Genomic DNA, 17,161 nt, shown 5'->3' on the forward strand with positions numbered 1-17,161 from the left:
TCTGTGACACAGGTGGCTTTGGAGACCAAATACAGGTTCCCAAGGGGAAACAACACAAGACCCACCAGATACAAGGAAGAGGAAATTTAATTTCCATCTACTTGATTCTCGGGAATTTGACCAGACCTCTTTAGGGCAAATACCTGGGCCTCTACTTAGAGATCTGGAACTGTTTCTGTGTGTGGAAAGCACAGAGGCAAACAAGGGAAACTAGCAAATGACTGAAAGCCGTGTGGGCTGATTTCAGTGCCGGGCACTCCTAGCCAGTGTCCCCTGTGGTTTCCAATCCTCAGCCCCTCCCTTCCCCAACCCAACCTGGGCAGCCCTGGACTGGCAGGTGCAGAGAGGGGGAGGGCGGTGGTGCAGGGGACAGTGTGGGGGGCAGGAAGGGGCTGGTGTTTTGTTTTCTCAGGGTTTTTCTGGTCTATGTGCTCTGTCAAATGTGGTTGATTCGTGGAAAAGGCTTGAAGTCAAACCGGCCCCCACTGGTTGGGACTGTGCAAGGGGTAGTAGGTTTTGTCAGATAAAATAAGGGCAGTTAAACCACAGCCAAGTTTGCTCACTTCCAGAAGGCCACAGCTAATGGAACGAAAATATCCATCTGCACACGTATGCGTTTGCTGTCAAACATACTCTTACTCTGTGGGTGAGGGGTTCCCTTATTTTATAAATAGTTCATTCCAAGTAGTGGCTTCATGACTTCAGAATCGTATGACCAGGACTGTTGAGACACTGAAACTTCAGTCCGGTCCAAGGACAGTATTCTGAAGGACACAGCACGCAGACTTCTTGTAGCCCTAGGTAATGGTGACATCCTCGAAGGATCTGTACTTTTCCATGGCATGTGATTTATTGAGGCTCCTATTTTTCAGTCTCATTTCTTGGTGTAGACAGGTTTCCAGAAGACCAGTGCCCATGAACCTATGAGCGCAGGTAGACTGAGGTCATCACAACAGAGGTGCTTCTATCCTCACAAGAACACAGACATAGGGAAGCTCCGAGTCGACTGTGTAATTGAATGTCATATATTGACTCATCTAAGTCCCTCTACAGGACAGATGACTGTAGAGTTGAGCTTCATTAGAGCAAGCTTAATAGAATACAGGCACATCAGCTAGGTGGGATGGGGGTCCAGCAGAGGAGGGTTGTTCAGCAATGTGAACACAAGAGTAAGTGTCCCCACCCCCACCCCACTGGAGCATGGTACAGAGAGGGGGCCCAGTCCTGAGACCCCATCTGACCAGTCCTTGGAGAAACAAAACTCTGTTGTTGAGGCTGCTGCTTTAGGCTTTCAAGGTTTGACCTACTGCACATTCTCACCATAGATTTCATTTCCCTTCTTCTGTGCTTGAGAGCAAACTTCTGGATGAGCTTTGGCTTCCATGAACATGGGCCACATGCTATTGGTTCAGCTCAGGGTAAATTATACACTGACATCCAGCTTAGGCATCATCTGTGGGCCTGTTATATATGTGACTCCACTCCTGAGACAGGGGAATCTAAATCTGACTACACCACTGAGTTGCTGAGATTTGAGTCCAAAGTCCAGAATCTGCAGACATTCCTCACCCCTTTCTCCACCATAAGATGCTCTTTCTGGTTAAGCTTCAGGTTCCCCCAGCCCTCTTGATGGCACTTCTGTCACTTGGTCCATTCTTAGAACAAGCCCAGACGGAGCTGATCTGACCTGCACAAATGCACATTTGACCCTGTCGTTACACCCTGTAGTTAATTCCTGAGGAAACATCTCTGACAAAAAAATAATACTTCTTTTCCATTATGTACCTTAGCCTTCCAAAAAATAGAAGAAAATCTAAATGTCTGAGAGCAGAAGAAAAGTTAAATAATTATTTTATGTCCATGAAATAATCAGCATTCATTTAAAATTATGTGTGTAGTTTACACATCATGGAAAATGCTCACCTGTGAAGCAAAAGTAAATATGCAGTGAAACATTTTATATGCTTTTGGAATATATTTATAAAAATAAAAACCCAAATCCATAGGTGAAAATCAGAAAGACAAGAAGAAAATAACCAGATGACTTCAATGATGCCTGGATATTCCAAAGTTTTTGCAACAAACTGACTTCATTACTTTTAGATTATAATTTTTTTCAACCTTTTTTTTTTAATTTTTTTTATTTTTGGGACAGAGAGAGACAGAGCATGAACGGGGGAGGGGCAGAGAGAGAGGGAGACACAGAATCGGAAACAGGCTCCAGGCTCCGAGCCATCAGCCCAGAGCCTGACGCGGGGCTCGAACTCACAGACCGCGAGATCATGACCTGAGCCGAAGTCGGCCGCCCAACCGACTGAGCCACCCAGGCGCCCCATAGATTATAATTTTTAAAACAGTGAATAAATATATGGACGGTATGGCCACAATAATGTGAAATTACAAACACAAAATGAGTAGGGGACAAATGAAGCTGTCGACACTGATTTGGCCGAATATTTTGAAGGACCGTTTCTTTGATTCTTGTTCTCCAAACATTTTTATAAGAAGTGTGTCCTAGTCTCACATTCAGGGAAGAGAAAAAAAAGTGGTCGTTGGAAGACTGGGGGAGCAGGTTAGGGACAGAGCATCCTCATAGGCAAAGGAAACAGCCTGCCTCACAGCTGCTTTCCTCTTGCGAGATAACACACCTTGAATAGGACATTTTCTTTTCCTGAAAATGCTGCATTAGAGCCAGAACAAATCTGGTCCATGAGAATGAACAGCAGAGAATCTTAAGAAAAGATTGTGTCCCACATCTTAGCCTCATAAACGTCACACAGTTCAGGTGAAATTTGTGTGACATAAGTAGATTAGAGTATGGCTGTTGGAAGGCTTCCCTTTCCAACCTATTCCACTGCTGTAGACACACGGGGGCAGATGAAATGCCTTCCCACTTGGACAGGAGTCTAAGGAAGATGGTCTTACCACTTCTTCCTGTTTCTGGGCTTACTCCCCACCTGTCAAGTTAATGGCACTTGAGCCACAAGAAGCCGGAACGTCTTGGAATTATTTGAGAGTGCTAAACAAAGCCAAATATTTAATTAATACATAACATGTATGCTTTGCATAATTTAATAGTGATGTAAGGCAGGCCTTACAAATGGAGATACAGACATAGATATAGACATAGACATAGATATAGATATAGATATAGATATAGATATAGATACAGATACCAAGGAGAAATAACTTAGATGCTGCTGGAGGGAATGGAACATGGACAGCAACTTTGTAGAACATTTTGGCAACTACTTAAAAATTAAGTAGAAACTCACCAAAGACCCAGGAAATCCTCTGCTAGAAATCTAAGACAAACAACAACAGCGGCACCTGGGTGGCTCAGTCAGTTGAGAGTCTGACTTCAGCTCAGGTCAGGATCTTGTGGTCCTTTCAGTCCCGCATCCCGCTCGCTGCTGTCAGGCTGTTGGTGTAGAGCCTGCTTGGGATCCTCTGTCCCCTTCTCTCTGCTCCTACCCTCCTTGCACTTCCTCCCCTCCCCTCCCTCCCCAAAAAAGAAATATGAAAACAAAAGTCCGCACAAAGACATGAGGATCAAAGTTTATTGCAGGTTAATCATAATAGCAAAAATTGGCTATAATTCCGATGTTCATCCACTGGTGGATTGTCAAAATGCTGTCGTCCACTCAGTGGACTGGTATTCAGCAATACAAAGGGACAAACTACTTATGCATGCAACATGAATGACCCTCAAAAACATTATGCTAAGTAGCAGCCAGATGTAAAAAACTACACGTTCACATTGTATGATTTAATTTATATTTATTGTCTAGAAAGTGCAAATTTACAAAACAGGAAGCCAATCGGTGGTTGATCTAGGACTGGAAGTAGGAGCAAGGATTACGTGGAAACAAAGACACTATCTGGATGAGAAAATTGCTCTGCAATTGTGCTGTGACTTAGTTTAAGAAGTATAATTTACTCAGGGCACCTGGGTGGTTCAGTTGAGCGTCCGACTTCAGCTCAGGTCATGATCTCATACTCCTTGAGTTCAAGCCCCACGACGGGCTCTGTGCTGACAGCTCAGAGCCTGGAGCCTGCTTCAGATTCTATGTCTCCCTCTCTCTCTGACCCTCCCTTGCTCATGCTCTGTCTCTCTCTGTCTCAAAAATAAATAAAAGCATAAAAAATTTTTTAAAAAGGAGTATAATTTACTAAGAACTGCAATCACACATTTATAATGGACTAATTTGATGCTATGCAAACTATACCTAATAAGCTGTTTTTTTTTTTTTAAATCAAGATTGAGTGATATCTTCAGCAGTGATGCCTCCATTTTTTTAAAATTTTTATTAAAAATCTGAAAAACTGGGTTTCGGATCTACTGAAACATTCGGTGACTCTATAGTTGGTAATTTACGCAAGAACACTTCAGAAGGATTAAAGCCCCCCCCCCCCCCCCCATTCACGGTCTTCAGCCCCTAAATGCAGACTGGACCAAAGTGGGCTTCTCCGTGGTGCCCGATCCCTGACTGGCTACTCATGCTACCCCTCCTCCCTCGGTCTAGCAGGTCAGCGACCCACCTCCCTCGGTCTAACAGGCTGGTGTGCTGGGACACTCAGATTTGTCCCCCACAAGGTCCAACCTGCAAAGACCTCGCCCCACAGGAGGGACCCCTGGAATACAGAGCCAGGGCTCCCCCTGGTGGTTGGGGAGCCCAGAGACAATCCCACGGGACCTGGGCCTTGTCCCTCCTTCCCCCAACCAGGATCCTAGCAATGTGACAGCTGACCACAGTAGCCCACATGGAGGTCAGGGGACATGGGTGTCAAGCTCAGTAAGAATAAACAGAGTGCAGAGTAAGTATGTGTTCGCAAATCACCACCCTGTCCCCCCTCCCCCCCCCACGCCAGCCAGAGTGAGCCACTTGGAAGAGGACGCATTTTACATTCAGACACTAAATTTACAGGCTGACATTCTTGCAATTTAGTACTAACGTCCATGTATCACCAAAAATCTGACAAACTTCATAATCAGCAATGTCTTCTCACAACAGCCTCAGTTTCGGTCAGGTTTTTCCCGATATGTTATATTTATAGGTATGTAAAATTAATAGATAATATAGAATAGAAAAGCCCAGTCATTAGCCCAATGTTTATACAAGAGAATTCTTAATGTCTTTCATTTGATTACTCTTGTTTTCCTTACCTACCTCTGCACTCAACGTAAGCTCATGAGGGGTGAATATCATCCCCCCCCCCCCCCCCCCCCAGTTCACGTCTCCACCAGCGCCCATCCGGGTTCCTTATTGCATTCAGTGTAGAAACAGTACAATTCAGTCTTCGTGTCCCCGGTAACCACTAAAGTCCCCACCGACCTTCCCTGTGTTCGGACTCTGCTGCAGGGACCTTATGTACAAGTGCGAGGAGCAAATACACGAGAGACTGAGTGATTGATGAGTTCAGAGATGTCCAGACACACTGACGCCAGGATCAGCGTGGAGGAAAATCTCAAACTGAATATAACAGGAAATGATAGAAGGCTTTTAGGGTATCAGAGAAGAACAAGTTTTCTTGACCAGGAGTCCAAAGTACACGAAGTAAATGGTCAAACAAAGTTTGACCACAAAGTTGAGACTCTTCATTTAGTAAGTGCTTTAGACAAAGTTGAGACATTTGATAGATTAGCTGAGGCTCTTTATAACAGCTAAACCTCAGAAAGGATAATTATCTAAGAGACCTAAATTTGTACAACTCAACAGGTAGTTAATAACAATTGCTGTAATCTTAATTAATTTTGATAATTTAAAGTGCCTATCATTTTATCTATTTTTGCATTTGTAATACATTTGTAAGAATGTATTAAAATAATATTTGTATTATGCATATTTGTATTTACTTGTATTTGTAAGAGTATAAATCAGTGTTAATAGGAAATATAATAATAGCAATCTTGATTTGCCAGACACTCTCCTAAGTGTTCCACGTGTATTAAATTATTTAATCCTCACCAACCTGTGAGGTGTGGGCTGATTTCCCTTTTCGCAGACGAGGAAGCTGAGATTCAGCGCAATGAGAACCGGGTCCGGTCACACGGCCAGGAAAAGTGGGCCCGGCCGTGGGCAGCCTGGCTCCTCTGGGTGCTGTAGCCTCTGCCACCGGCCTCCTTTCTGCTGCACCCAAAGGACACGGACGGCCAAGTGTCCGAGGGACAGACTTCAGTGGGTGCCAGGTATGAAAAGAGACCCTCAGCTTCCTCATCAGCAGCCCAGGGCAATAACCTGCTGAAACAATGTGATCCTGTTTGGTGGCCATCAGGTTGGTAAAAACTATGATGTCAGATAATAAGCACAGTATTTAGAGACAAGGTGTATGTGTATTTCCTGGCAGCCGCAACCCCGGGATGACGTTCCCAGGGAAACGCGACTCCCAGCATGCAGAGACCCTGAGGTGTGGGTGCCAGCCTCGCTGGTGACAGCCAGTATGCGCAGCAGGACAAATGACTGTCACTGGCGGTGGAGGGATTCATGCAGTGGCTGCAACCAGCGGCAGAAGGAGCAGCACAGAGGAGCAGTGAGCCTAGTGGACAGACGGAGGGACAGACACGGATTGACGGGAATGCAATGCCGTTTATATAGATGTAAATACACATTATTCACAAGCAATTCTCTGTAGTTTTCACAAGTACATAAGACACCAAGCATATCAGTCAATCCTCTCATTTGAGGCCGGGGAAACGGGGGTCTTGCAAAGAGGAGCCCCTTACCTGAAACTCCCAAGCACACTGAGTACACAATTGGAAAAACAGCTTTCCTGCCTAGTATTTCCGGTTGTTCCACTCACTAAGCTGAGTATTTGCTGAAGAGACCACTTACCTGGGCTCCACTACGTTGTAGAAGGTGTGGGTCATACCTGAAATGGCCAGCAGAGGGTGCTAGATGTCAGTGTAAGTAACAAGCAAACTACCATAGATTTTATGAAGGAAGCTCCTTCTTGAAAATAGGAAGTAGAACAAGATCACAGATTACATTTGAAGCAACAGCTCATTGAGGTCAGAAATTAATCCCTGAATCACAAACATCCAAGCAGGTTTCCTGGGGCACGTGCTTCCTTAACCTGAAGGTCTTGAAGTTAGTTCTTGCTGTGCTCTTAGCTAGACAATCTCAAGTATGTTACTTACTCCCCCTAAGCCTCTGTCTCATCTGCAGAATGGGATGAAGAACCCCTACTTTATGCAAGGAAGGAATCAAGATGTACAATGCTTGACATTTAAAAAAGCGTGGTTGTTATTATTTAATGCACCAATGATTTCTGTTATGACCTTCAGAAAATTAGTCTCCGGGCGCCTGGGTGGCTCAGTCGGTTAAGCGTCCAACTTCGCTCAGGTCATGATCTCACTGTCCGTGAGTTCAAGCCCCACGTCGGGCTCTGTGCTGACTGCTCAGAGCCTGGAGCCTGTTTCAGATTCTGTGTCTCCCTCTCTCTCTGACCCTCCCCCGTTCATGCTCTGTCTCTCTCTGTCTCAAAAATAAATAAACGTTAAAAAAAAAAAACTAAAAAAAAAAAATTAGTCTCTAACAAAAGGAAAGGAGGTATTAATTCACAAGTACTAGAAGAATTTCTGTAGTGTTCTGAGGTCCAGCACTGTTAAATGCATGACTGCTCTTCAAGAATAACTTATGTTCTGGGGGCGCCTGGGTGGCTCAGTCAGTTAAGTGTCTGACTTTGGCACAGGTCATGATCTCACTGTCCGTGAGTTTGAGCCCCGCGTCGGGCTCTGTGCTGACAGCTCAGAGCCTGGAGCCTGCTTCAGATTCTCCGTTTCCCTCGCTCTCTGACCCTCCCCCACTCGTGCTCTGTCTCTCTCTATCAAAAAAATGAATGAACGTTAAAAAAAATAAAAAAAAATAACTTATGCTCTTTGCTTATTGGCATGTGAGAGTAATTCTTGGGTTCTGCATTCTCTCTGAATTTTTCTTCATGACTCCATAGTCTTTATAATTAAAAGAAATTACATACATATACATGCAGTTGTATGTATAAGGAATGCAGGGTGTGACGGGTTTTGGAATTTCTTAGAGTAGGGTTTGAATCAAGACTCCATTACTTATGTAACCTTAAGTAGTGAAACATTTTAAGATTCCAATAGCTGATCTGTCAAATGGGGTTGTTATAACTACCTTGACATGTTATGAGGAATAAATGCTTATAAGAATTACATTGTACTTAATTCAGGCTGATCGTATTTATTTATAAAGCAACCAACTTGGCCCAATCTCTGGCACTGAATTCCCCAATCCATGGGTTATCCTTCTTTGAATAGAGGACATCACATTCTACAAACTAAATTGTTCTCCCAAGAGAGTATTTGGCTGGAGGTTTGGGACAGACTTCATTAAACAGTAAGGCTGGTCATGGCCACAGTTCCTGAGCCTTCAATTTGAGAAGTATTTGAACAAAAATGGTAACATTGAGAGAAACAGACTTTTGAATGCTGGTAATGTGAAATAAAACTTGTTTAAATAAAAGAATAAAAGGCTGTAGATTTTCTCCCCCAAAGTAAGATTTTCCTATCAGTGAAAATTTAGGAAATAGGGAAAGGAGGAAGAAAAATGTCACCCAATTTGTCACCACCCACACTGCTCACCTTCTATATTGAGACTCTTTCCACCTGCCGTTTTGCTGGTCAGATGTCTCCCCCATTGTCACTCTCTGTTCCACTTAACACTTTAGCACAGCTGCCCTAGACACCTGCTGAGGGTCTGAATGATGGGCCTGGAATATTCTTTTAGCAGAGCATCTACTCAACACCTCACCATCTCAGCACAACCTCAAAGCCTGCATTTTGGGACACTTTAGCTTTGAATCCCGGTTATAGCTCAGCATGTCTGCCCTCCAGTTTTAACCAGGAAGAGGAGCACGGGAGCTGGGTCTGGTCATGGGTGCTGCAGGACCCAGCCCTCCAGCCCAGCCAAGTCCCCTTAATTGATGTCCTCACTGCCCTCTCCCTCCAGGAGGTCAGGCTATAATTAGCATCACTATTTATCATAACTACACCCAGGAGGCCCTGGTATACCTGGCATAACTGAAAGGGAAGCTTCATTTCAGTCGAAGTCAATGCTCCCTTTATCTCTCAAAATTTCATTTCAGACACATTCCTCAGCTGCCCTTTCAGGAGGCCCTGCCTTTTCCATTTCTGAGGATCTGACCCTGGAACCTCAGGACCTGGTCCCGCCCCCTGGTCCGCACCCCACTTGGGTCAACGCAGACTTCTGCCTTTGGCCACACACACACACACACACACTCACACATTCACACATGCCCCTGTCTTCCACAACAATAATATTCCCTATAATTTTGCACTCTGGGGATCCCAGAAATCATCGACGGCACCCAGGCCAGTGTTGAGGTGAAACTCCCGTCCCCACATTTCCTGAGCATTGTCTATGCACCTGGGACAGGCTACACACTTTGCTCACATTTCCTGTTCAGTCTGCCTGCAAACGAACGAGGTCCCTTTTGACAGATGAGGAAAAGGAGGAGAAACAGCTTGCCCACGACTGCACAGCTATCGTGTTACATGAGGGCATTTACTCTTCTGATGCCACCTCGGGACAATGCTCCAGTGCCAGCGGGGGGGGGGGGGGGGGCGGTGCCTTTTAGGCGGGCATTGCTGCTCTGCTTGCCCCCATCGTCCCTGGGCAGGCCATGCCCCCATTGCTCTGTGAGTGCCAAGTGGCCATTTGAGGCTTGGGATTTGTCTCCAGCCAGACCCAGCTGTCATCCCACCTGATTCGCCTTAGGCATGTAGCCTTGGAAGAGATACTGAGCAGAAACCTATTAGTGCTCTGCTCAAGCAAAGTCAATGTCCAATCAAAAATTGCTATTATTAGTGGTGCTCTTACTGCACCAAAGTTCTTCAGTGTTTCTTAGCACCTCGACCACTGGTGGTCCCTCTCCCCCTTGTGGTCAGACCTGTCCCTGCCCTCTGGCTCCTCCCTCCCCCCTCCCTCCCGCCTCTCTCTCACCAGTGCCTGCAGGTGCCTCAGGGAAGCAGAGCTCAGACCCTAACCTGCCCTCTGCCACCCATCCAGTCAGTCTCCGTCCAGCAGGTGCAGCTGGGAGGTCACCCTGGGCTTCTCCCCACCAGCAGGGAAGCAGAACCATGCTGGGTTACCTCGCCCTCCTGTGTGCTCTCCTGTTTCCAGGTAGGTCCCGACTCCTTCCCTGGTGTGGGGTGACCCTGGTGCGGGGTGAGCTGAGGCTCCTATCTTTCTCCGTCTCACCACTGTCCCCCTTGCAGGTGGCGTGGCAGCGATCAGTCTGACTCAGCAGGCTGTGGCCGTGGGGCGTGTGGGCAGCTCGACCACCCTGTCCTGCCAAGCCAGCGCCTCCGTCAGCTACATCCACTGGTACCTCCACCAGGAGGGGACTGCCCCCAAGAGGATCCTCATGCTGGACATGTCAAGGTTATATGTGCAGAGGTATGGGGGCTTGAAAGCGGACAAAATCGATGCCAAGAAAGGCAAGGAAAGCAACAGCTGTGAACTGTCAGTGAAGAAGCTGCAGAAGAGCGACGAGGGCGTGTACTACTGTGCTGCCTGGGAAGCTCACAGCCCCGCGCACTGCTCTGCTCCCTGAGCAAAAAGTCTCGCTCTCCCAGGGTGCTCCAGGCCCGGACCTCCCAGGGTTGTTGGGTCCCTGGGGCTTCCTGGGGTCAACAGTCAGTACCCCTGACACTCACGACCCCTCTGCGGGTCCATTGCGTATAACCCAGAAGGCTAAGGAGCCCCTGGTGGGCAGCGTGCAGAACCAGGGAGCTGTCCAGTCTGGAGGCACTTTTTTTTTTTTCTAATGTTTATTCTTGAGAGAAAGAAGGAGAGAGAGGGAGAGACACTGAGCATGATCCGGCGAGGGGCAGAGCAAGAGAGGGGCTCTGTGCTGACAGCAGAGACAGGCGGAGCTCGAACTCACCAACCATGAGATCATGATCTGAGCCAAGTGGGATGCTTAGCAACCTGAGCCACCCAGCCCCCCCCCCGCCGAGGCACTTTTCTAAAGATCTTCCAAGGAGGTGTTTCTGGAGCATCTGGAGCAGGATCTGAGCTGCTCAAGGCAGCAGCCACAAGCACCAGGCACCAGCCTCATGTGGCTACTGAGCACTAGAAATGTAGCCAGTGCACTAGTCCACGCTGCGATGGGCTGCTTGTGTAGCGTACAAATCATATTGTGGAGAGCATAAAAAAAAAGATGCATATTGAAATAAAACTTTGGGTATATTGCACTAAATAAAAATAGTCTTAAATTGTACTTGTTTCTTTAACTTTTTTTAATGCAGCAGTTTGCAAATTTTTAATTATTGCTTCAAATTGTGTCTCAAATACATTTATTTCTGTTGAATAGAACTGTGGTGGACTGGTGATTTAAGAATCTGATCATCTCCAATGAAGAATGCGGGAATAAAATATCGTGCAAATAATTTCAAGGCCGAGAGACTCTCTGGGGATTCCGCACAAAATGGGTGCAAGCCGAGACTGGAAGGCAGCTCCTGACTCCAGTTTCTAAGTTGCCGCCCCGCCCACCGCTGGTTCCTGTGCAGAGAGAGAGACTCCTTGATCAGAAGCCCAGGAAACAGTGTGGCTGACTTCGCAGCACCCTCACCCATGCCTGGCGCTCACTCTCCTGCGGGGGAAATGATCCTCAGGGCAGGTGCATGCATCAGCCCTGGACGAGACCCCGGGCCCTCCGCCTTCCCCTTCTCCTTGAAAGTGACTCCATATGGGATTTGGGGACCAGCTTCCCTGGACCTCTGTTCTCTCATCTGTAAAGTGAGGAGGTTTAACTGCTACAATGTGTGACTGATTTTTGTATTAAAGCAAAATTATACCAAAAATATATCATTATGTTCACTAACTTCTAATAAAGCTAGTCAACCTCTTGACCAAAAGAAAAAAAAAAAAGAAAAAAGAAAGAAGAGAAATTAAGGAAAAGAAAAGCTATTTACTGATTCTCCAGCCCCAAACAGAAAGGCCCTGCTGTGTGGGGGAAGATAAAGCTCTCTGAGGAGGTCTAGCTGAATTAAATGCATTTTCAATTGAAAATTCCAACTTTATATGACATAATAGCATTGGCAAAAATGATTAATGAAAGGGAAGTCTAAATGATTGGAAGTTAATTGGTTTCTCAGATTTGCTAAATCTTCCTCCATCTCGATTAGCTTCTGTTTTTGTGGATGAAGATTTATATTTAAGACATGCCTGTCTGTGAAGGAGCCCAAACAACATCTGGACACTCTACTGAAGTCCCGGGTCAAGGTTAAGGCCTCCAGCAAGTGCAGGAAGTGTGTGAGGGGGGGAGGGTTTGAGGGGGCAGAAAGTCACCTTCCCTCCCTCTTGGGGGTGGTCCCCTCATTGTCCTCCCCATTTCCTAATACAACCGAACCCTCTCGTCTTGCTGCACCTTCTCAGTGCCTGACTCCACAGAGGGGTGACTCTGAGATCTGGTTATTATAGTTTAGTTAGAGAGAAGTGAGATAAATATGAAGACACTCTCATGAGAAGTGATCCCAAGTCCATGTCAATCTCAGTTTTCCACGTGGATCCATTGTGCTTTTGATGTACAGCCTAAGAGGACAATGGCCTTGTACAGGGAGGAAATACCCACTATGTGGAGGAAGAAACAAGTCTATGTTTGGAGTCATTTCCTCCTCCTGCCCTTCTCCTTTTGGCTAAGGTGAACTTCACCCAGGACACTTTGACCACACATAGTAAAGGCCAACCAGCTCTGCCTTAAAGATTATTCATTACAAGGTTGTTTCAAGGCTGATTCATGAAAATACTAAAAATATCTTATTGGAGTATATAGGACTGAGTATAGTAGGGCCTCTATCTCTGTTGAAGTGAGATTCATATTTTGAATATACTGATGGGCTCACATTACCTCAAAGGTAAAAGACTTTGCATAGATGGCTGCTTGAAAAATCCTGATGATTTGGGCTCAACTCATTTGTTTCATTCCTGAGATGGGTGAGACGCAATGCTTTTGAGTAATAGAAGCAACATTATAATTTCAAATCAGTGCTGAATAAAGTCCAAGAACACCTCAAAAGTCACAATTTTCCTAGTTATAATATCCAATACCAAATGCTCACACCCACCAGTACTGTGGAAGAGTCATGTCTGTTACCTCAGAGTCATCTCCTAGAAATCACACTTCTAAAGATTTCTAGGTACACCTGGAAATCCATGTTGACTATTTTTTTGGGTGATTTTTATGGTTCACCCCCAGAATGGGTTCAGGGACACAGCCCCGGGTAGAGGAAAGGGCATAACTTAGGAGGGGTCACTGCTAAACATTGGGATCATGATAGTTTTTACGATGTCATTTCTATACCCTGATTTGTCACGTAGCAAACTTGCATTGCTTTTGAATTTTATTTTAAGATGTATTTTTGAAAACAATTCATGTGTTACTTAATATTAAAAATCTTGCATATTACTGAACACGTAGACAGGACATGTGACATCCGATGATTAGAAAGGCCTAAAACGGGCTGTGTCATGATCATTTTTGTCCCCTCTTCTCGAACAACAACTTTTGCCTCTGTTACAAAACAAAATCCGGTTTTCTCTTTGGATCCCCACTGACTCCATCTGCCTACTTAGAGACCAGGTCTGTTCTTGGAGAATCGGAGTAGGTACTTGGGCTGAGTGTGTCTTTTCCCCCGTGGAGGACAGACACCAAGTACTACACACAGTGACACAAATAGTCTTCTCATTAACGCTGTGTTGTAACTTCTTTGGTTTCCTTATGTCACTTTTGTCCAGATGCAGAGGCAGGAGTGAGATGGTCCCAGCAGAAGCACACACACTGTCGCACACAACCCTGGTTTCCTTCAGCAACGTTCTTGGGCACTTTTATTGCCTGAAACACGATCTCCTAGCCTTCATGGAAGGTTACTAGAAAATTGCCCTCGCGTGTTCTTCATCTGGAGACTGAGAAGAAGATAGCCTTTCAAGTAGGACTCTGTGTGTCTCCACTTTGGGGGTACAGATTTCTCTCCCAGTAACAGGACAAGGGTGGATGTTGTGGGGCACTAAGCATGGATTCTGTGAAACCTGTTTCCTCCCCAAGATCAACACACCATGTTTCTCTCCCCCTGCTCTGTGCCCCAGTCCCCAGGGATTATGCTAATGGGCATCTTTGCTCTGATATGCATTGACTGTTGGTCAATGGAAGTTGAAGTTCAAAGAAGCATCACCATGTCCCCTGACAGAAGCATTTTTTTCGGGCACTAGGATGGACGTCCAAGCCTTTGGATATAGGGTCCTGGAAGAGAAGAAATAAATGCCTCCTGTGGGTTAATTGGTATAAAAGGGAATGGCCACTTCCACTCGCACCTGTGTTTTCCTGAGCATAACCCTGTGTCTCTGGTGTAGATGGCACTATGTGTTGGCCCCTGCGAGGATGCAGACCCCCTTCAGGGAGGGAACCCTGAGCTCACTCTGCTCCCACCTCCCAGCCTCCTCCTGATGCTTCCACTGACTGCTTCCAAACAACAACCAGAGAATAAGGAAACCCACCCATGTGGTCCATGAGGGTCCACCTCGTAATGCCCAGGGCGAGGTAAAGAGAGGCGGACAGTCCATCTGGACTGGAGCAAAAGAATGAAATCAAGCAGACAGATAAGTGGGTTATATTTGCCTCCAAGTAAATAACACAAGTTGGAGACTCAGGAGAGTTTAGTTCCTTTCATTTCACTTTCTGCAAAACCACCAAGGTCCCATCTCTAACAGAACAGGATGTGCTTTTCTAGTTGATGAACGTAGCAGAGAGGAGCATGTAGATTATTTGTAATGCTGTCGTTCTTCAGTTAGATCAGGGATTCCAGGTATTTGTCGAGTTATGAAGTAAATCGTCATCACCTAAGTAGAACAAAATTAATAACTTACAGAGATATCTGTGTAGATACATGATTACAGTGCTTTTCGACACAATATTATGATGAATCCAAGTCTGTGTTCCTGACGTCCTTTAACAGAAGAAACAATTGTACGGCAGTGAAGCCATCCCAAATCTTATTAAAAGAGACCAGAGAATTGTCTTCCACCTTCACAATGTCAACTACAACCTAGCCTCTCACCTTTGTTATAATTGATCTATCTTTTCTGTCCTTCCTTCCTCTTCTCCCTTGCCACCTTTAGGTCGACATATAATCGTTTCGATCACAAACTGACCCTTCCTATCTACTGCGGTTCTGTTGTCTTTTCTTTTAACTTCTAAATTGAAGTTACAGACTGATTACCGAAATCTGCAGTTATATTCTGAAAGTGGCAGAATTAGCGTTTGTAGCCCACAGGTCAACAGATTTCTTTGATTGCTTTTCTTTGCTTGGCCAAGAAAAAGAATTAGTTTCTTTTTGAAAATTAACAAATATAATGTGATTCTGATAAGATTTTAATGACAGGTATTTTTTGCTGAGAACTCCTATGTGTACTCCTAGGCACAGTATGAAGCACTTTACATACTTGTTATGTGATGCCTCGTTATCAGAGGAGAGAGGAAAGGGAGTCTCATGGTTATCAATGTACCCACACAGATGTCCCTAACCCTGCCCCAGGTGTCTGGGTTGACATAATTTCCTATTGACTTGCATTCCTGTTTGGAGACAGTGTATGTTGAAATGCTGTGATTATCTCAGAGAGAAGTTAGGTGCCCAGAGATTTTCAGTAATTGTGAAAAGCTCAATCTGAAGGCGCTGACAGTGAACAAATTTGAATTCATATCCACGTTGCTCCATTGGCTTCCAGATAAAGTGCTGGATGTTGGGTCTGTCCACGAGTTCTTGTGATCATCATGAACATTCTTCAAATGTACTTCTTTCAGGGAGGGAAGAATTGGTTTTTAGAGAAGATTTTAGAGAAGAAACAGTCTAAGTTGTTTCAATGTATTGTTGGGTCACTTTGAACTCTCTTAGTGCTCTTAACTTTACAAGAACATACTCTGGCATTTGTGAGCAAATATGTGTTGTCCCAGACCTGCTGCCCCACCCAGCAGGGCCTGGGGAGGACAGTATGAGGGTCACTCATGAAGCCACGGTTAAGGAGTCACAGTGGGCACACATCTGGAAGACTTACTTTTTCAGACAGTTTGTCCCAGAACCCAGTCTGCTAGAAGAGTAAAAAAGGGTAAGAAAAATCACATATCTTCTTTGTTCTGTAAACTTGCTTTAGCAGAAAGTATAATAGGTCAACTACATGGAGAAGACTTAAAACCTCACAGTCAGAATTAAGTAAACAACCAAAATGTGCAATGAGGATGATATTTTGGAAATTTTTAGCTGGTAGAGTTTTCTTCTCAGACGTGCATTATGTCACAGTCCTTCCTCTGTTTAGGGAAAACCATGAGAATTAGTTCCATGAAAGTGAAGCTGTGCCCAGAACAAGCTCATTTTTTTCTGTTAAAGAGTTTTTAAAATATTTATTTATTTATTTATTTATTTCTAAGAGAGACAGAGAGAGTGTGTGTGTGTGTGTGCGTGCACGTGTGTGTGTGTGTGTGTGTGTGTGTGTGTGCGAGTGGGGTGGGCAGAGAGAGGGAGACACAGAATCTGATACAGGCTCCAGGCTCTGAGCTGTCAGCCTGGATCCTGACGCAGGGCTAAAACCCACCAACTGTGCGATCATGACCTGAGCTGAAGTCGAAAGCTTAAGTGACTGAACCACCCAGGCGCCCCCAAGCTCATTTTTTAAAATTAATCATGAGCTAGTGAGCTTGAAAGTCAGAATAAAATGAAAAAAAAAATGGTCGTTTTTTTTCCCCTATATTTCAAGTCTCTCATTTATAGATTTGTGGGTAAGCCTGGCAAACTGGGAACACAGAGTTTCACTAGAAGTTCTAGATGCAGAAAAGTGGGGGTGTTCAGTCGGCCAAGTTCGCATGCAGGTCAGAGAAGGGCTAGCACTTGGCGCTGGGATGTGATGTGATGTGTTGGGGAGACAGTAAGAGAATGTATTTTCTGGTTCCCTGTCTCTGGGGGTCTTATCCAAGGGAGGATAAAAAATTCCACAGAAACCCAAAGCACATGGAGGGAGAACGTGAGAACATCTGGCTGATGTCAAGCTTCTGGAACATGGCCCTGGAGGAACACCACCAACAGTGGAGACATCAGTACAGACCAGCCCAAACCAGCCCTGACTGTCCC

The 17,161-nt window shown here is 45.3% G+C and overlaps 1 protein-coding gene and 1 gene segment (V, D, J or C); both read left to right on the forward strand.

Annotated features, from left to right (window-relative positions):
- The window catches only part of LOC125929817 (T cell receptor gamma constant 2-like), a 134,505-nt gene that overhangs the window by 38,237 nt on the left and 79,107 nt on the right, over positions 1–17,161 (forward strand). The window contains exon 2 of the C gene segment in view: positions 10,071–10,083.
- The window catches only part of LOC125929816 (uncharacterized), a 32,533-nt gene continuing 24,980 nt past the window's right edge, over positions 9,609–17,161 (forward strand). Inside the window, exons 1-3 of the mRNA XM_049641316.1 lie at positions 9,609–10,166; positions 10,262–10,566; positions 13,980–13,985. Coding sequence (XP_049497273.1) covers positions 9,824–10,166; positions 10,262–10,566; positions 13,980–13,985 — 654 coding nt within the window. The 5' untranslated portion in view covers positions 9,609–9,823. The remainder of the gene's footprint in view (positions 10,167–10,261; positions 10,567–13,979; positions 13,986–17,161) is intronic.

This window comes from Panthera uncia, chromosome A2, assembly GCF_023721935.1.
Source record: "Panthera uncia isolate 11264 chromosome A2, Puncia_PCG_1.0, whole genome shotgun sequence".
In the NCBI taxonomy this organism is placed as follows: Eukaryota; Metazoa; Chordata; class Mammalia; order Carnivora; family Felidae; genus Panthera; species Panthera uncia.